Source organism: Melampsora larici-populina (genome assembly GCF_000204055.1).
Source record: "Melampsora larici-populina 98AG31 unplaced genomic scaffold MELLAscaffold_1, whole genome shotgun sequence".
NCBI classification, from domain to species: domain Eukaryota; kingdom Fungi; phylum Basidiomycota; class Pucciniomycetes; order Pucciniales; family Melampsoraceae; genus Melampsora; species Melampsora laricis-populina.
In genome coordinates, this window is record NW_006768765.1 from 456,453 (window position 1) to 477,236 (window position 20,784).

Genomic DNA, 20,784 nt, shown 5'->3' on the forward strand with positions numbered 1-20,784 from the left:
CTTTGATTCTCTTGCTTCTTTTTTTCTCAAGTTCATAGAATTCATTCATTTCTGGTAAGTAAAAGAATGGGTTCAAACAAAATAACAAAAAAGTTCAAGCTTGTTTTTTCAAAAGAACTAAAGGAAATTCGAAAAAAAGAGCACAGAAGATGATTTCTTTAAAATCAATAAATGAAACAAAAGATAATGATATCATCATAATATTTAATTAGAACCCATTAATCAAATACCTAAAAAAAATAAGTCAAAATTAATGAGATAAGTTATTTGACGGTCAAAAAATCAGGTTTTGGTTTTTGGTTTTGTTGTCAAAGAGAAAGTTAAGCAAAAGTACAGATCTTTAAAAGAAAAATAGAAAACCAATCTTACAAAAAAAATCGAAGATCAAAAGAGTCTTACTTTTACAGATGATAAAGAATAAAACAAATTGATAGAAGCTCGAAACAAACCGAAAACCGAATCAAAAAAACAATTCAATCATAGATAAAACTTAAAGCTTGTATCAAAAAAGCGAGAAGATACGAAAAAGAAAAACACTGAATTCTTCAATCATATACATAGTATATTTATGTGGTGATTTGAATGTTTTTGAAAATCAAGATGAAAAAATGAATTAAAATTTAAAGATGAGTCAATTTAATCCATTGGGATTTTTCAAACAAAAAGTCCACATATCTCTAGCCACTAGATCGAAAAGTAAAACCAAACAAATCAACATTTTTTGCTTTTTGTTGAAAAATAAAGGATAAGAAAGAACTTACTATCAAAAATAGTTTTTTCTGATTTCCAATTCAATTCTCGAAACGCTTTATTCGAATCACAAATCACTTTATCTAAATCACCTAATCTAGGTGGTTTAATAATCGTTTTAATCTTAAATCCTGAAATGATTTCTAAACAATTGATAACTTCTTTGACACTTGTTCCTTTACCTGTGCTTAAACTGTTTAGATTAATTTCGAAAAAAGATTTTAGTATATGGTTTTTTTCAAAGAACTTTGAGTTGTGTTGAAAGACGGGATTGGAAATGTGAAAAAAGAAACTCAACTTGTATGTTCTACAATCTTCTTTGAACTTATGTTGGTTTTGTTGTTCAAGTGAATGAAGTGCAGCTAAATGACCTTTAGCGAGATCTTGAACATGTATAAAATCTCTAACACCTAAAACGAGCAAAACACTCAAATCAATTCCTCAATCCTTGAAATTTCTAAAAAGAACGTGAAGCGGATTGAGCAACTTTTGCCTTATGACTACTGACCTGTACCATCTTGTGTATTAAATTTATCACCATAAATACAAAGGTGATCTCTTTTGCCTGTTAAGACTTCACAAACAATCGGGATTAAGTTTTCAGGTTGTTTTGGTGAATCTCCAATTAATCCACTTGGATCATTTCCACTCGGATTTGAGTATCTGATAAATCCCCAAACAAAATCAACACCACGAATTCAGGTATTCGAATCAGAGAGAATGATGCTTACCTCAAAATAACAGCTTTTAATTTCCCATCAAGAGTAGCCGAATGAACGATTTCTTCACACCTTAATTTACTATAACCATAAGGCGACATCACCCTTTGATGGTTTTCTTCATTTGCACCTTTGATTGGATCAATCAAACAATCAGATTCTTTCAAAACTTGATGATTTAATCTTTTACCATAAACAACAGCAGAAGATGAAAAGATTAAAGATTGAATGGATTCTGATTTCATGATCTTGATTAATGTTTCTGTTCCGATCACATTAGTTTGATAATAATTTTCAGGTTCTAAATGTGAAGTTGAAACTGATTTTAATGCAGCGAAATGTATAACATGTTGAATTAAACTTTGATGTATAACATTTTGATTAGAATTTAAATAATGATGATGATGATCATGGGTCTGGGTAGGAATTGATTTCTTTCTATAAAATTTAAATAAATTTAATAATGAAGTTTGATCTCTTAAATCAATTTGATGAAATCTTAATAAATTAGATTCTTCTTTACATAAAGATTTAATTTTTAAAATTGAAGATAAAGAAGAATTTGATAAATTATCAATTGCAATGATTTGATATTTTTTAGTACGTAAAAGTTCAAGTATTACATGTGATCCAATATAACCTGTTGCACCGGTTACTAAGATAAACGGTAATTGATTTCTTTCTGTGATTTGTTTTTTAATCGAAATTGATCTTGGTATGTTTTGATTTAATTGATATGATCTTCTACAAGTATTTGTTGTTTGATCTTGTTTTGACCTCAATGAAGGTCGAGTTGATTGTGGAGAGATAAGCATTTCTTAAGTATATCAAGATGTCTTCTAAACTTTTAGATTCACGATACTAAATTATGTTGGTAAATTGATCTCCTTTTTCTTGTGTTTGAAAAGATTACGCATAAAAAAGTAAGAGATCTCAAGATGAGAAAACTTGATCTTCAACTTGATAGGTTTTACTACGAGGATATCTGCGAGGATCAAACAAAGAAGTCAGTGAAATGGTTTTGAATTAAATCCCGAAAAAGTTTAAACTGGAAGAATTTCAAATATCCATGCAAGAAAGGATATATATGCATATAAGCTCAATATGAATGTAACTAACCAGTTGAATATTTGGCGGAGAGAATGCTTTATGCTGTTTGTAAAACAGTTGAGAAAGATGAATGATCGATCAATTTGTTTGACGCTCTATCATCACATTTAAATGGATCAAAGGGAACAAATGAAGCTGTTCCATAAAATTCAAACTCACATTTAAATTGATCCTCGATGGTGATATCTTGGATTTACTGGTATATGATTTACTTCTAGTTGATCAACTTGGGATATTCGAATCAATCTTTTGAACTGATTCTTGCCTCGGATTTCGAATTATATGTGTGCTCTTCGAAATCTTTTATCAAGTCACCGACTAATGAAAAGAAATAATGGAGGAATAATAAGAAATCAAATGGGTTTGAAAAAAGTGAGTCTTATAAAAGAAAAAAGATCAAGCTTGTTTGTCAAAAAAAAGCAAGAGAGCTACGAGATATAAGATCTGAAAAGATGAAGACGAAAAGCCGAAAACTACCAATAAGATAGAGAGGAATTTTGAATAGTAAATAGAGGAATGTGAGAAACTGTTTGAGAGTTTAATTGATAAGAATCAAAACAGTGTAGGTAATAAGATCAACGCAATGCTAATAATCAAATTGCTAAAAAATGATCAATCCTGTTCTCTTTGAGGAAAGTGCGATGATGTTGAGTCTTTTTAAATGTAGAAAAGGTGACTCAGAGAAAGCTTAACAGTACACAAAGATCAGCAAAGTTTCCCCAGGATTAAGACAGAATGATGAAGATGAATGATACAAAAAATCAATTGAAAATCATCTATTACAAAAACCAGCTGACCTACCAATCACGAGAGTTATGAATTAGGCGAGGTACAGAGAGACAGAGAGTATAATACATATTTGTGTAAAGGGCATAAATTCTACAAGGGTGGATATTGTGGTTGTACAAGAACGTTTTACGCAGATTTACGGAAAGCGAGATTCCGCAAGAGAGAGAGAGAAAAAATAGGAAAAATGTGGGGTATAAATCCTTGGAAAATTCAAATTCAAATTCAAGATCACTAACCCGAACTTTAATCCAGGAGCCAGGAGAGAAGATTGATGGATTTGACGGTATGATTTTCAAATATCCCAATAATTAAAATATATGCCTGTGATAAGGAAAGTCCAAAAACAAAAGTCCTCTTTCTTGTGTTCTTTCAATGGAGATCCAAAAAGCTTGCTTTGAAAGAATTTGAGAAAAAAAACTACAAAGAAGTTCCTTGGAGAAGGTATTCTTTGAGGTAGAGATTAATTTTAATGATCAAGAAGAGCAAGTAAGTATGGAATTCAGGATTCAATCAAGTCTGCAACGTCTCTTGAGCTAGTGTTTTTTTTGAGCTTTTTAATTCAAGAAGAGATTGAGAAAGGGTTTTGAGAACTTCCTTGTATTTAACAATAAAATCGATGATATGCTGTATTGGAAAGTGAATGAAGTGAGGAACGAGAAAAGTTTTCTTGTATCACCGAACGATGCATATTAAATGTTTTGATCTGGTGATCAACCAAACGAAGAAATCTTGGAAATAAATTAAATTTATTCTTATAGAAATTCAATTTAAAAGATATATGTAATACATGTCAAATATCACGTTGAATTCTTCATGAGTCTTGTGATCAAGATTTTTCTAATTTTGACATTTCTCTGATTAACAAGTCGATTCCACTCCGGGGTAAAATGTCTTGAGGATTTTGTTGATTGAATTGAATTCTAAATGGTAAAATATTTTGAGTTTCTATTGTACATATCAAGGGTAAGTGAATGATGATGATGATGATGATGATGATGCTTCACCCGATGCTTGATGATGATGATGATGAATTCTATGATCTTCTATATTGAGTTTACGATGCTGTACATTTGACTTTGCTGTATCGCTTATGTCGCTTATCTATCTCAATTTGAAAAACAGATGGCGGCTGTGGGGTCTGGGGAAGTTCTGTTCCTCCAAGTGTAGTTACACGCTTACATAAATTATCGGACACAATCCTCAAAATGACGTTTTCTGTTTATGTTTCAAAATCAAGTGTAATTTATTTACAAGTTAAACTTTTCGGGCAGTCCACCCTGTCCAGCCTCAACGGCAGTCTGAGTCTAGGCACTGGGCAGTCTATTGTCTCTAGGCCCTCGCCCCGTCCCCGAATGATTCGGGGATCCCCGAAGTTACCCCTAGGGGACGGGGGGCGATCCCCGTCCCCTATTTAGGGGACGGGGATCGGGGAATGCCGGGGATTCCCCGAATGGATCATGAAGAATCGTAGTCAGATGAGTCTTTGAAGTTCAAATGACTCCTAAAGGATCATGAACTCGGCACGCAGTGGTGAATTCGAATCAGATCGATCAAAGCTTAGAAGATCTCGAAGCACAACTATCAAAACTAGAACTGATCAGTTCACTTCAATCTCATTTCCAAAACAAAAGAATCACTTCAATCTCATTTCCACATCAAAAGAATCACATCGATCAAAGTTTAGGAGATCTTGAAGTAAAGCTATCAAAACTTGATATAATGTATTCCTTCATAATTGGATTGCATTTCAAGAAGTTAGAACAACAAAAAAAACAAATTGGCAAGGTTGAATCACTACTCGATGAATTTTGTCTTTTGAGTCAGTATGATGATTTTTGAAGTGAATACAGTCGGATGAATTTAAATATCTGGGTAAAGGAATCTAAAAGTGAACGGATGATGAAATCCAAAAGAATTAGCTCAAAACGTTCAAAAATGATGATTCAATGAATCAATCATGATAGAGATTGGATTACTAATTTACAACCTAACTTTTTTGACATGCTTCCATTTTGAATATTTTTTTTGATTGGTTTTTGAAGAATGTGAGGATCTAATGATCCTTTCCACTTGATCTTGTTTGAGGTTAGATGATATCGGTGAAGGTATCTTGTTGGGTAATGGACGATCGTTTGTTTTTTGTTCTGGGAAAATGCTCTATTCCCCGAAATTCCCCGATTGATCCCCGATCCCCGATTTCGGGGGCGGGGATCATTCCCCGACCCCTAATTCGGGGAATGATCCCCGACCCCGGTTTCGGGGACGGGGATCGACCGGGGCGAGGGCCTAATTGTCTCGGTCGGTATCTCCATACAATAATGGTACAATGTGATGTAACAAAAGAACATTCGAAGCCGAACAATTTTTAAGACTAAAAATTATTTCTCTTGGATTTTGTGGAGAAGGGAATTTGTCGCTAGTTGGTTTGTATGACATGTTGTGGGTATCAAAAAGTCATATTCATCAAGTCCTTGAAAATGAAAAATGTAACAGTGCGAGAAGTGGTTCTTAGGTTCTTGTTGCAAGTTTGTGCATATGTTAATCCCTCCAATTTCTTTGCACCTAAAATAAATTACACTTTTGTTTCTCAAGTATCACAGCCTGAATAATCACAGCCTACAATATAGCTTAAAGCCTGATTATCTTTTTACATCTCCATTTCTTCAATTTTAGACTTTGAACCTAGTCGTCAATTAGACTTCATAAGATTGACAACATGGCCACTCGCAGGTTTAAGTCCTCCGAATAACTTATTGAGATAAACAATAAGACTGAACCATGATTTGACGTCCATCTTTGAAAACAGTGATGTTTATGAACACTGTAATTTCGAATGAACTTTGTGAGGAAATGTTTGCAAGGCTTGAACAAACTAATTAATAAAAATAATTTAAAAAACGTCTTAGTAACCGATAACCGAAAAAGTGTCCCTACATACAAGAAAAATATGGTAAAATAAAGGGGAAAAAAGACGAGGGGGTGAGGGGTAGGGGCTAGGGTGATGATGTTTGCGAGATGCATAGGAAAACATAATTAGATGATGTGATTGTAAAGTCTATCGTTAGAAAGAAAAAAAAACACCTGGATGATAGAGCTCGTCAAGCTGAGTGCTGAGCAAGTCGATTTGGTTTATAAAAAAGAGTTTCGATTCGTAGTTTGTACATCACGTCATCGATCTCGTCATCATCCTTGGAGACAGCCTGACAGGGAGGGTCGGATGGGGTAAGAAAGTTAGAAATCCTGAATGATGTCATCGTCAGGATCTTGAACAACGTTGAAGATGCACATTGACGTTTGTGGGGTAAAGAAGCCGGAGTAGGCCGGAGTATGTAGGCCGGAGCGCGTCACTCGAAGTCACGTTGTGCTCAAGTGCATACACGGCCGCAGGCACTGCGGATGCGCGGGCACTGTGTGACTTTGAGTGACGCACTCGAGCCCATGTATATACTCCGGCTCGAGCGACAGGATGTTCCTCCCAGTCAAAAAAGAGGTTTAGAACGGTTCAAATTCCATCCTGTCAGCATCGCCTGGAATGCCCTAATGGTGAGAGGGGTAAAAAGACCGAAATCGCATGTAAACTTTTGACCTGGTCTTCAATTTAGAAGACCAAAACCGCAGTCCTCATGAACAAGTGCTCAAATAATGCTCAGTCACAATTGTGACCAAATATGACGGAACAGAATTTGCCCATGGGTAGGAGTTTTGAGATGTTACGGGTATGTAATGTATGCAAAGCCGAAGCAGCGGTATAAGATCTGCAATGCATAAGTGATCAGCTGTTTGCTTGAAAGTACAAAGACCTAATAATGAGGATTGAGTTTATGGGCTGATATGGTATTAGTTGGATTTGTTTGAGCTGGTCAAAGTTGGGGTTTGGAATTGTTTGATTAGAGACAATGTAAGGGCAGTAATTATGTTATGTGATCATGTTTGGTAATAACTTGAAGTAAACAACTTCTTTGATATTGGTGTCGGATAAGGAAATGACACAATAGCGGGCCTTCAAGCTAGGGTTCAAGTTGGAAATATGGCTAAAATGAAACTTTTCTTACATCAAAAATGCTGCTTCAAAATTTGATTTTGAAAATAAATATTGGAAAGCCCCACCTGAGATGCACATTCTTGGCAAGTTTATTTTTCAAAAAATTGATTCTTGAAGGGCTGGAAGGTCCAAGTGCATAAACTTACAAGCACTTTGCAGCCCACTTGGACCCAGCTAATATTGTACTTCTGTGTAATGATAAACATGGCCGACTCTTATTAGTTGTCAATTTGACATTGTAAAAGTGAAGAATTCATCTCAAAAGGTGGCTCGGCTGTTCATCTCTTGTGAAGGGTTTTGTGTTTTATTTATTGATGGAAGAATCAGTTTTGGGGTGAACGTCGAAGACGAATGTGGGTGGTTTATTTACTTACGCGTAGATAAATCTGCAAGGGATGACGGTAGCAAACACGTTTGTAATGAGTTTGTAGAAGCGGTTGAAAAAGTTTGGTTGACAGAAAGAAGACATAACAGCTAACAGAAATAATTAAAGAAAGCTGAGAATAAAATGAAACGACTAAAGTAAGAGATGATATAAGAACATCAAAAGATAATTAAAAGAAGGCACCAACAACAGACACGTGTATGAAAAAATGGGGCATCATAGTCAAGATGATTTGAGTGAAGTGGTCGGATGGAATATGATGATAAGAGGGTCTTCTTAGGTAAATCAGCAAAGTAGAAAGGGAAAAAGCCATTTTTGGGGTGGTTGAACTTGAACCAGTGCTGAGACTTGCATCATGATGAACTCGATCTAAGTATTCAGTATCTGGGGACCACTGGATGATTCTTATTCCTCATTCACATGCTCACACAGTTGATGTTTTGATGCTCCATGTACACAAGTCGAGTCATTCTTGATGACTGAACTCAAGAACTCAAGGCATTGAATTCATAGACAGCGTGGACATAACATTTCAGATCACATCTTGGACCAAAAAGGTGAAACAAAACCCTTCACATAGATGGCTGTAGGGCCACTTCCAACATGGTCATGAATGTGAACACAACTTCAAAACTGATCTTAGAATCATATACTTGGTTTGAACAACTAGGATGCGAGACTTCAAATCCAAGAACTTGAAATGAGGGCGCCACAAATTGATACAAGTAATTAAGCAAGCAAGGGAATTGTTTGAATCGTGCTATCAACAGCTTCCTTGTGGAACTGAATGATTTTTTTGGCAACCAATCGATTCACAGCGCAATAATATAAGAAAGTGAATGAGGCTTACCACATTTACCATTGCAAAAGGCACACCCGGGAGATATTGCGCAGTATGTAATACTATCAGGACATGTTCACTTCTGAAGCTTTGTCTGGGTATTTCAGAGTCAATAAAATCTTCAGTGTGGAGAATTAGATGCAATACTTGTTGTCAAAGGTTGATCAAGGACACACATTGGGTGAGGGTGCAACAGTTCCAAACAGAAAAAGAGCCAAAAACTGCATAACAACAATTGCCATAACCAGGCGTGGCTGTAAGGGCACAAATCAGTCAGTTGAAGAAGCAAGGGGAACCAAGTGGGAATCACAAACCATATCTTCGCGCTTAGACACTTGAGCTCTAGAATTGAGAAGGGTATGTAAGAAACCAATTGGAGAGGAAGACAGAAGTTGTGTGTTATAGTCCGGATGCTTTATCAAAGCCAAACAAAGTTCTATAGAGCTGATAACAAAAGTTTTTGTGGGGGCAGGGGACAACAGACAACACTCGATGAGAGGACTATTTATGTGATTGAGCTCAGCTATTTCTACCTTGCAATACTAGAGGCAATTTGATTACCGCCCCCCAGACAGTTGATTATTTTTTGGTGACATTATTGTTGGTATCAATTTCGTCATTGTTATTTGAATTAGAAGTGATATTGGTGTTGCGATGGGGTCTGTCATTCATTCCCTGTGAATTTCAAAAAACTTGTCCAATTGTGAACAGGTTTTTCAGCAAAACTCGAGGAAATCGGTGCTGGAAGTTCGGCAAGCTTTGTGGAATTGACAGTCATCCCATGGGTATTGTTGGTGTCGTGATTATACTGCAAAGGCTGTTGTGTGATATGTTGTGAGGGTTGGGTACTCTCTTGGGAGTGCTCAATGCTCACAAGATGGGCAATTGGTAGGTTTTACTTGATTTTACTCCTTTCATTTCAAATATGTAGTATTTACAATTTGAAGTAAAGAAGAAAAAAGGAAGGGAGAAGAGGAAAAAAGGGGACTGACAGTCTGTTTGGATAAACCCAGACAGACTTCAGTTGATTGACTCCTAAGGAGGAGATTTATAATTTATAATAAATTAATATTATTTTAATTGAAGGTTGGATCCAGGACCTTCCTTTAATCCTTACTAGCACAACTGGGCGGCGGGCGCCGCATCAATGGCTCACATTGGCCTGAACACCAGCCATTCCTGCCAATTTAGATACCAGTGTCTGACATAGTGCCAATCCCATCAATCTTTTCCATTGCCGATTGTACAGTGGCTTCCAAAATACACAACCACCTTATCATACTCAAATGAACAGATTGTGGATGTACCATCTTCACATACTCACTAAGATCAAGTGAACACTGTGTATCTTAACCAAATGATCTACAACAACAGTAAAATGAGATCATCTTCTTATGTAGAAACACAATAACATGTACATCCCCATTGGGTTAAAGGATTCTACATTCACAATCAACAATGACCATGGAGATTCTGTGATTGTTTTTTTGTAAATTTGCAACAATACATCTAAGACTCACTGCCGGCAATGATACCTGTCTTCTCCTTGAAACAGCACATACTTTCTCTGTATAATTCAACCCATTCCCATCAATTCTTAACTCTTTTCCCATAATTTCATGATCCTTGATTTTGTCTTCATCAAGACAAATTTCACAAACTTTGATTATCAAAACTATATTTTAAAGATAAAAGTTCAATAGCATCAAATAATCTTCTTCAACCAATTTCACAAATTTCAATTTTCTTTTATTGTATTAATCCAACAATCCTCAACATCAAATTTTAATTGATGACCTCCATTTGAAGTTATAGACCTGATTGTAACCCTGTTGAATATAGTTTTATTCAAAATCAAATTGGATAAATCTTGACCAATTTTTTAAATACAATGATTCTTGTTTTCTTTCTTGAATTAATCTAATTAGTGATTTAACTGAATGAGTCCAGATTTTTAATGGTTTAATTGATTCAGGTTTCAAGGTTCAAGTTTTGTGAACTGCCTTCTTCTTCTCCTGTGGTAGTACTTGGTTCTAAATTCTGTCATCTAAAAATTGAACAAGTCAAAAAATCAAACAAAATGGATTCAAAATCTGGATTTGAAGTTTTAAATGATTTCATTCATTTTAAAGATTGAAAGAAATAAAATCAGTTTTTGATAACTTACTTTGAAAGATGAGGTTCAAGTTCTAATGAAAGAACTCAGATTAAATCTATAATAATTAAACTTTCACATCTAAACAAGTTTCAAGTTTCTTAATGGATGAATCAAAAGTTGATTCACATCTTTCATGTAATTCAATTTCTTCATTCATTTTATGCATTTTTCATGAAATTCTAAAGTGTTTTTTGCTTAATTCTATTTCATCAAATAATACAACATAAAACTAAACCAAAATAAGAATCAAAATTGAAATTGATAGATTTTGATTTTGATACATGTCAAGAGAGAATGACTTACAAGATTGCCATTCCATTGAATGAAAACACTTAACATCCATTCACAACTAACAACAAACTTTGATGCATTTGATAACACACCTGCCTCACGAAGAAAAAAACAGTGGTTGAATGACAGGATGGTCAAGGATACTGCATTGATAAACTGACCAGCAAATGTTGGTTTCCCACCTTGAGTGAAGCTAGTATTCAGAGCTCCAGCTCCAGCAAATACGTTGGATAAACCATCTCCATTATGTGTCGTCCAGGTGTCAGTTCCAAGTTGACTTTGAGAGATTAACGCACATTTCTCACATCTGCTCACAATGTTTGAGGGCAGCTCCATTACCAGCAAAACAGCTTAATAAGTCAACAGCTTGAACAACCAAATGCTGGCTTAAGCGATCTTCAAGACGTTCTAAGGCTGGTTGAGTAACCACACCTATCTGTGTAAGTTAAATTTGTCACATTTTTGATTCTAGTACCACTCTGTTTGGAAAATAATGGTACCGATCCTTGCATTTGGTCCTAGGAAAAGAGAGCAGCACCTGTGTGTAGCAGTCTCGGTCTCGACAAAATTTGCCATGTTTCCATTATAATCTCCCACGCCTATCGAACCTAGTTCCAACCCTTTGAGAGCCAAGTAACGCTGTCGATGGTAACCAAATCCAACGAATTGAATTCAACATTAACAGCTGACAACTTCAAATTCAAGCAGTTACGATGGTACTGACATGAAGAAGGCACCTAGGTTCTCCCTTTCTCAAAATTCTCTTTTTTCAAAAAGGCTAAGAGTAGTACCACTCATGATTTTGCAATTCTTGAATAAGAATAAATCAGTGCGATGATTTGAATCAGATTCCGTATTAAAGATCATAGAGTAGTTGATCACATCGGATACATTGAAAGTTAATTGAGCTGAATGTGGTAAATCTCAATATTTGATTTTTGATGTGATTGGAGAAGGCCATTTAATAAGAAATTGGATTTATTAAGGCTTCAACATGTGCGAGCCATTGAGTTAGATTAATTGATTGAATCTCAACTGGGATTGATTAAATGATTAAACTGATATATAAGAACTTGTGAATGTCTTGTGAGGAGCGTAAAATGGTATTGTTAATGATTGATTATCTACCCAAACTTGTACTGATAGGTATAAGTCTGATAGACGACTGAAAGATCAACCAATGAAATAACTCAATGAAAAATCTGATCGGTATATCTGATTGAAAATTTCATTTTGCCTTTGATTCCAGAACTGATTGGATGCAGTGATTTGTCAATTGATCAAATTCATTTGTGAAAGTCTTGCTTGAAGTCGAGATGAGAGATCATATTCAGTTGTATGATAGAATTGACCATTTGACATTATTTTCTTTAGCCCAATGACTGATGGATAGCCATAGATACATTCATTTGACTCATTATTATTGAAAGTAAAGCCTCGGTAGTGATCGAATGCAGTAGAAGTGAGACAGAAAATATCGACCGCTAGGATTTGATGAATCGGTCCTTGGGTAGAGTCCAAAGAGCTAAAGCTTGTTGTATGTGGGACGATTGATACAAAGATATCTACGCATACTGAAGAGTTGCAGTCAGTTTAAACAACATTCCGTGAAAGTCTAGAGAAGGGTGAAATCAAGCTCACCGTGATCGAGTACCAAAACAACCACAACCCTGACAAAGTGTGAGTTTGGGCTGCCTTGTGGGGTTTTGAAGGAAGTTTCAATTGATTTGTTCGGATGGATTGATGATAGATAAGTACTCAGATGGAGTGGTCTGGCAGGTATATGCGGCAAGCTGGAGAATTGTGTGGAGATTGGTAGGTGATGAAGGATTTATATGATAAGAGGAATGAGGAATCTGAATTTTGGGGTGAGGCGTGTGGAAATCAGATTAAATGTGCTGAACGTGTAAACCTGAAAATTGGTAGTAGGGATTGGGAGTTTAATCAGGTTTTGCCGGCGAACGCGGTCTACCTTTAACTTGAATGATAGTAACAGATCAAAGAGTGATTTAGTTCACCAATCTGGTTGTCCTTAAAGTCACCAACTTGGGGTTGTTCTTAAGGTCACCAGCCTGAAGTTCTTTGTAAGGTCACTAGCCTGGAGTGGTTGGAGGTCACTAGCCTTAATTGGGTTTCTACTTGGGGGAAGTAGAGGATCCAGAGGGGAGTGAAGAATGTATTACCTACTTTTGATCAGGAAGCTGATTAGAGTTGATGAAGCTTATCACTAGTCTTATTTATATATAAGACTCTTGATTTTTACTTCAGTTGAACTTTAATTGTTCTTTGAAAGTAGTGGGTAATTATTGCTTGGGGGAGTATCTCTGAAGGCTGAGAGAGGATGGGTTTATATACTCTCCTCTCTAAACCTAACTGTAGTGGTATTTGTTATTATCACTACATTGGTTCAGGGTTAATCATTACTATATGTTAATGATTATTACTAGTGATGCTCAATTACATATACATGTTGTGTGTGATATGTAATATAAGCATTTTAACTCTTGACACTGAGTTATGAGGTGTAAAGGGTGTTTTGTTACATATTACATGCTGTTTTACGGGTCAGGATGGGGGCACAAAAAAAATAACGCGCCCAGGCGCACACCACGCGCCTGGGCGCAGGGCACGCCTAAACATCTCGGAAACAAGGTGAGCGCGCCCAAAGGCCTGTATGCCTCATAGTGAGAAAGTCGGGCTTTCCGCATGTTTATTCTCTTATAAAATCCATTTCAAGTTGTTGTATGAATCAACTTCAATTAACAATAGACCTTCAAACAATCCATCTTCCACCTTATCAGCAACAAATATGTATTTAAGGTTGGTTAAAATGCATTTTGTGGTTTTTTTTGCATTTTTTTCATGTTTTTTCATTTTCGCGCGGTGACAGGCCGCGTCTGACGCGCCAGTGGCGCCTAGACACACCCTTTTTCACAAAAACACGCCAGGGCGCGCCTTTTTTTAAGGCTGCGCCCCCATCCTGATTTACGGGTTCATGTATATGTAATAAAGGTTTTGATACATAGTATTACATGTTACATACAGTCTATGCTCAGTATGTAACATGTAATTAATTTTATACATAGTGTTTTTACTGTTAGAGGTTAGTTTTGGGTACATGTATATGTACTCAGGGCTGACATATGTACTTGCAAGATCACCAGGGATAGTCGGAGTACATAAAATTGGAGTTGGCGCGCATGCTGGTGATCAATGCTGTTCTTGAGAACCCCATTTGAAGATGTGCTGAAAAGCTTGTCCGCTCCGGAAAGTTCTTTGCTGCAGGTCTCCGCTGCAGGCACCGGTGCTTCAGGTGGTTAGCTCACCTGTGGCGCCTTAAACTTTCGAGCACGCACCCCATGAAACGGTGCGCACTTTCATCGGACCCGGACTTGAACCTCTGTGCTAGATCACGCTAGATCATCTAGATCAAAACTATCCCACCTTTTCCACACTCACAAAGTCAACTACAAGTTCCCAAAAAAAATTTGTGTATCAGAAGTGTCCATAGCACCATTTTTGTCAACTTTTGACTTATATCAAAAGTTGAATTCACAAAGAGCACAGAGGTCAGATCACTCAGATCAGTCTGAGGACTCTCAGATCAATCTGCGCACTCTCAGATCAATCTGAGTGATCTCAGATCAATCTGCGCGCTCTCAGATTGATCTGATGAACGCGCTCAGATTGATCTGAGTGATCTCAGATCAGTCCACAGAATGCTCCAAGCCCCAGACCAATCTTGCTCCCAGATTGTAATTTTACTCAGATCAGTCTGAGCGACTTCTCACCAGTCCAACATATCACAAGTCAAATGAACTTTCATTGATCCTTTCAACTCCAACACAAACGAACTGAATGAACCAGTTTCAACCAACGAGTTGAACCCATTCACTGCTCACATTGTCTTCTGGAATGGTATCAACGACAAACGGTCTCAATGTACTTATAATCCAACAATCCTCAACGCGGCTATCAAGCCAAAACCGATGTCAACAAAGCACTCAACAAACAAATCTTTGATGTTCAACAAATGAATATCTTTACACAACTCATTACCGAACTTTTCAATCGAATCAAAAGGACCGAGTTATGAACGATGAAACAACATACAACACAATCAACTACACTCATGAAACCCTTGAAACGAAACACTTAATCAAGATGATACAATTGAAATCAAACCAGATCTTCATTCGGATTGACCATTTCATAAGGATCAATACCACCAAGGAGTTCATCGACGTCAAGCAATCCTTCAATCTCTTCAACATCAGAGTCAACGTCTTCCGCTGTAATGTTTGGAGCCTGTACAATAGTTTCCCACACCTCTTTGACATGAACAATCACACCATCCCACTGTTTTTTGCGTGTTTCTTCCTCAGCAATCGATAAATTTGTATCATGCCGTGTTTCAGATAGTACTGTGGATAATCTACGATTCCAACTCATCCACAACCGACAGTGTGTTTGAGTCAAATTGGAGAGCAAAGACATGAGAACTTCCCTGCACTCAGCCAACCACTCCTTAGTATGAGCGCGATCTGACATCAAAAGCCCCATAACCCATTTGTTGTTCTCGTTCTCAAGTGTGTCATCTAGTGAACAAAGAAAGATTAAACTAGAGTCACGTAAAAAAAAGCCGTTTTCTTACCATTGCTGTATACGATGTTCTTGAGATCTGAAATCTTTTTGTTGGTCTCTATGGCCCAATTCATCGACTGCCTACACTCCCGGCCGACTCTGCGCAACTCGTCCTTGGAATGAGTCACTTCAAGGTACCACTTGATCCCGTCTTGTAATCTTGAATCAGTTGCCCATGGTTCTTCTGGGTGAGTCAAGTGACCAAAATCCCAAAAACTATCGTCAATTGGTAAGGACTTCATGTCTTCAAACTCGGGGCATTCGATTTGTTTCCTAGGAAAGGACTTGTTGTGTCCGGAAACCTGGCGCTCATAGGCTCGGTATTTTTTTCTCAACTCTGCTTCCTTAGATCGTAGTAGTTGTGTATGCCTTTGTAGATGACGAGTTCCTACAGATGAAATAAATCAATTCTTGATGCGGATTTTTCCTTTCAAAATCTCAGTGAGCTATCACTTACCTGCCCTGAGATTTGCTTGCTTCGATTCTTCCAAAACTCCGACCTTTGCCTCATACAGCCTCCCCTTTGAGACTCTGATTCTGATAACACTTTTACCATGCGCGCCTGAATTATACAATTGGTAGTTATTAATTGAAAAAACTGAGAATTGAGTCAAATAGTGACTCACTTGCTGCACCCGGAATATTTCGGAACTCTTCAGCTCCAAGTTCGGAAATCACAGAATTGATCTCCTCTTCAATCAGAGTAAGTGAGTTAGGCAGACACATGATGCGTTCCTCATTGGCTTCACTTCGAATGTGGCGCCGTTGGCGCCGAAGTTCCCTGAGCTCTTGTCTGTAATCAACAGCAACATTAGATGACTGATAATCAAATTGTATCAGTACCTACTTACTGTGATTCGTACAAGTTCTCTTCCAACCCTACCAAATGAGCTACTTTCTCCGTCAACGCCTTCATGCTTCCAGTGTCGATAGCTTTAAGCTGGCATTCACGTTGCCTCGCCCATTGCGCCTTGATGTACTCAATAGTGTAACCGGGGTCTTGAAGAAGTCTATCGAGTTTCATCTGGCTGTCGGTAAACAGTTTCTTCATGTCCTTCATACGCAGCATCATGGAATCAACTAGCAGAAATTTATAGATCTTCAGGTGGCGTGTTTACCATACATAAAAGTTATGACTCAAAATACTAACCACTATTTAGTCTTCCTCGCTCATTAAAAAAGACTGCTTGAAGGTGCAATGCCCAGAGTCGATGGTCCTTTGTTGAGGATCGTAAAACGGCAATCAGATCGCGTAGTTCCGACCAAATACGCTCCAATCCCTCTCCATCTGACATTCCCCAGTCAGTATTCAATTGAGGGTTGTACTTGATTTGGCAAGATCTTATGTGTGCATAAGAATGCCAGGCACCAGTTCCAAACTTGAATCGACCGGCTTCACGCTTGTCTTTAAATAAATTCCTCTGGAAAATTGAAGTTGAATTTAATAAATAAAAAACATCAGATTATTATCATATCTGTAAGACATAACATTGGATTTCACAACGTACTATCTCCATCCCTCTTTCCAAAGTACAACCAATATCATATAGTATTGCAACCTTTTTCTTCGTGTCTTTTTCTTCAGGATCTACCTCGTTTAATAGCCAGTCAATCATGGCTAGTGGAAAATGGCCTCTGGTAAAAGCATATGTATAAGCAAAGAAAAAAAAAAGTGAACAAGGTATTGTACCGTTCTCCACTCTGTACAATGTTGATAAACTTCAACACGTGGTCGTGTCGGCAAGCCATCCCGAATAAGCCGGTTTCGTCACACCCACGCCAAGTCTGGCCACCTCTTGCATCGTCAGCAGCAGTGTGACTAGCAGTACATGGATCCTAGAAAACAAAACATGTATGGTTTTGAAAACTTGTAATGATTGTTTGGTGAATTCTCAGACTCACAATGGGTGTAGTGTTTTTTTTTGTTTCTTGGTGCCTTCAGTATAACGGACATCCCATCCATCAACAGTGTTCTGAGGCATAAAAAGTGGCGGAACAGCTGTAGTCTCACGCCACGCTGCACTGGCTAGCTTATGTCGACGGTGCTGAAAGTTTCCGTCCATGCAGACAATATAGTCCGGCTCTGCCTCTCTTTTGCCTTTGACGATGGGTCCATAGCAGCGAGGACAGTTGGAAGCCAGCTGTTCTACTGAGGTAAGTTTGAGGGCTTTTGTTGTAAGTTCAGCTTCAAGACGAAGCATGTCTCGATATGCATCAACAGCCAAAGTAAACGGTTTCCGCCACTCGCGTGGCTAGAAAATACGTATATGATCAGTTGCCAAATCATCTGTGCTTGAAAGGAATGACATACTCGATCCCCTTCACCGTCTTTAGAAATGAAAATAGCATTCCTAGCATCGAGATACTCATTGAGGGCCAAGCAGAATGGGGCTATTCGGATACGGCATAGTTTCCATAGAATGTGATGCAGTCGTAGAAGGCGGATTGTAAAGGCAGTAACTGGGTTTTTTGTGGTGGCTCCCATCAACCCCATTTGCACAAGTCGAACACAGTCCAACTGGCAAGAGCAAAAATTAACGGTGATCTTCTTTCGACCTGCAAAATACATGATATATAAAATTCATTGATAACGTACATCTCTACATGAAAATGAACTTCTTACTTGTGATATCAACGACATCGACCGACCGTTCCCTCACATCTGTGCATTGGCAAGCGGTCTTCCAATCCTGGTTCCAAATGGTTTCATCCCCCCACTGGTATGTTTTCTTTGAGCACTTCATGAATTCGATAAACATACTTGGAAGAGCTTTTGTCCACTGCGCTTGCTCACGTTGCGTTCTTTCTTTGTAAGAGACATACGGATGATCGTCTTTGACTTCATTGTCTGTCCAATCTCCATCTTGGCCGGCCTCGTAGATACAAAGTTCATCCTGTATTGGTGTGTTTGATCTTCCCTCTCCCAATAAGCCATTGACCGCAGCAGCGGACACCTCGCCTTCTCCTGTTTCAATTGTTTTCAAAAGCTTCGCTAACCTTGATTTGCCGCGACCCTTGCTCTTCCTCTTCTTGTTTTTTGGGTTTTGAATCTCTTGTCCAGGTAAGGCCATGATCGATGATCGATTATGAGTGATGATGTGTAATTTCACAACGTTAATAAAGTTGGAGAGGGGAGTGTCCTGAGAGTTCAAGATGTGAACAAGTTAATTATGATAGAGGTAAAAAAATGGGTCAATAAAGGGACTCATTACGTTTAGTCTATTGAGTTGGTTATGACAGGAACCAATCAAATTACCCTTAGAGTCTAGACTAGTGGCCTTGTACGTCAGTTATAACCGATTGAAATGGCAAATCCCAATCGGGATGGATGATACAATCCGGATTGGGATCTTCTCAATCCCTCAATTGTTCATATCAATGATTGATTTGATTATCTTCAGCCTCCTAAAGCTGATTAATCAAAATGAATTTTAGAAATCAGATGAGATGTTGTTATCAATTGTTTTTGTGTTGTTGCATGCGATATGGATTCAGCATATGGATTCAGCTATGGAATCATGATGTTATACGCTATGGTAATACTTTGATAATTCAATTGTTTTTGTGTTGTTGTATGCAATATGGAATCAGCTATGGAATCATGCTGTTATACGCTATGGTAATACTCTGATAATGAGCCCAATTTTTCTCTAGACTTGAGGATCGAGACAGTGGACAATCACTGGTCATCAAGGAACCACATTGTGATGGTAAATCCATCAAAGGTAAAGCCCTGATGAGAGCAGACAAATGATTGATATCTTTGATCTAGCATCTTGATATGCCAAAACACTTACAATACTGGACACCTCTTTCACAATTGGAGATAAGAAAGTGTTCAGCTTTTACAGTGTTTGCTAATTTACCCATGACTAAAGAGCCACGAACTATCTCATTTTTTTACTCCAAAACTGGCTGCATGGTCGGTGTGATGACTCAAAAACACTATCATGTGCACTTCTTTTGTTACTGCATGGATGTCACAAGAATGACTCATGTTTGAAGCAGGAGAGTTCACTGTCCTATGTTCATAATTTTATGGCATGCATTTATGAACACATACCACAATTAAATCTTGTGTTTTGGAGAATTTTATGTTTGTATAGCCCGCCCGTAAAAACCACATAGAGGGGGGTAAGATGTTGTTATTGAGAGCTCAAAAAAAATTAACTTGGTGGTGACAGGAGAATGAGTGATGATTTATGTTAATGAATGCTTGGAGATGCATTTAAAAGACTGATGAACCACCATTTTGCCCAACTCACCCTCACTCATATGCCTGGATAATCTCATGTTGGCATATTCAGTGTGGAAACACGATGTTTATCACTTTTTGAAGATGAAAATTCAGTCAGATTTCAAAGTGATTTTGGGGATCATATGTCAATAATAAACTTCCCGTTAAAAAACCTCAAAAATCCAATGCAACTGTCAGAAACACATTCAAACCAAAATTGCCGGAGATATGGGCATGCATAAAAGTGTGTAAGAAGCCATTTTGCCCCTGAGGTCCATCAAAAACCACAAAAAATTCAGAAATGTCATATTAAACTCAATATAAAATTAGTTTCTGAATATAATTTATCAATACACCATGACGTTTGAAACAATATTGAATGATTGATACCACTTTATGTGGTTTATGTCATTTTGAAAATCCACACATAAAAGTACATATGGAGTTCAAGGACTGGGAATGCGACAAAAACTCTACTTCAAACTAATATCAAATAACCATTTCGAACTTTTCTCAATGTCACATTGTCATATTTGGAGTCATATCACACGAGTTATACAACTTGTAAGTGGTATGTACCATTTCAAAACTCTATCAAATAGCCCATAAGACCCTCAAGTACTGAAGATATGTGGAACACTTTATTTTCAAATCATATTGACATCCACTTCTAAACATTTTATATTAACACACCATTAGTTTTGGATGGATACTGAGTGAGTTATGCCACTTTTATGTGGTTTGTACCATTTCAAAATCCCACATAATAGCACACAACACCTTCAAGAGCTGAGAATAGGACAAAATATGCCTTTTGC

At 37.4% G+C, this 20,784-nt stretch overlaps 4 protein-coding genes across 4 annotated transcripts; all 4 read right to left on the reverse strand.

Annotated features, from left to right (window-relative positions):
* Window positions 1–241: 241 nt before the first annotated feature.
* MELLADRAFT_46295 (uncharacterized protein) lies at window positions 242–2,284 on the reverse strand (the record flags this gene model as incomplete). Its single annotated transcript, XM_007404095.1, has 5 exons — window positions 242–684; window positions 762–943; window positions 1,049–1,160; window positions 1,259–1,413; window positions 1,482–2,284. 5 exons carry the CDS (start codon window positions 2,282–2,284, stop codon window positions 632–634), a joined length of 1,305 nt encoding a protein of 434 aa, XP_007404157.1.
* Window positions 2,285–11,143: 8,859 nt separating this feature from the next.
* MELLADRAFT_86736 (uncharacterized protein) lies at window positions 11,144–11,421 on the reverse strand (the record flags this gene model as incomplete). Its single annotated transcript, XM_007404094.1, has 2 exons — window positions 11,144–11,181; window positions 11,247–11,421. The coding sequence occupies 2 exons, from the start codon at window positions 11,419–11,421 to the stop codon at window positions 11,144–11,146; spliced, it is 213 nt and encodes a 70-aa protein (XP_007404156.1).
* Window positions 11,422–15,264: 3,843 nt separating this feature from the next.
* MELLADRAFT_86737 (uncharacterized protein) lies at window positions 15,265–16,801 on the reverse strand (the record flags this gene model as incomplete). Its single annotated transcript, XM_007404093.1, has 5 exons — window positions 15,265–15,683; window positions 15,740–16,045; window positions 16,187–16,291; window positions 16,356–16,522; window positions 16,581–16,801. The coding sequence occupies 5 exons, from the start codon at window positions 16,799–16,801 to the stop codon at window positions 15,265–15,267; spliced, it is 1,218 nt and encodes a 405-aa protein (XP_007404155.1).
* A 1,528-nt stretch (window positions 16,802–18,329) lies between these two features.
* Window positions 18,330–18,800, reverse strand: MELLADRAFT_58361 (uncharacterized protein; the record flags this gene model as incomplete). Its single annotated transcript, XM_007404092.1, has 1 exon — window positions 18,330–18,800. The coding sequence occupies one exon, from the start codon at window positions 18,798–18,800 to the stop codon at window positions 18,330–18,332; it is 471 nt and encodes a 156-aa protein (XP_007404154.1).
* Between the last annotated feature and the right edge of the window lie 1,984 nt (window positions 18,801–20,784).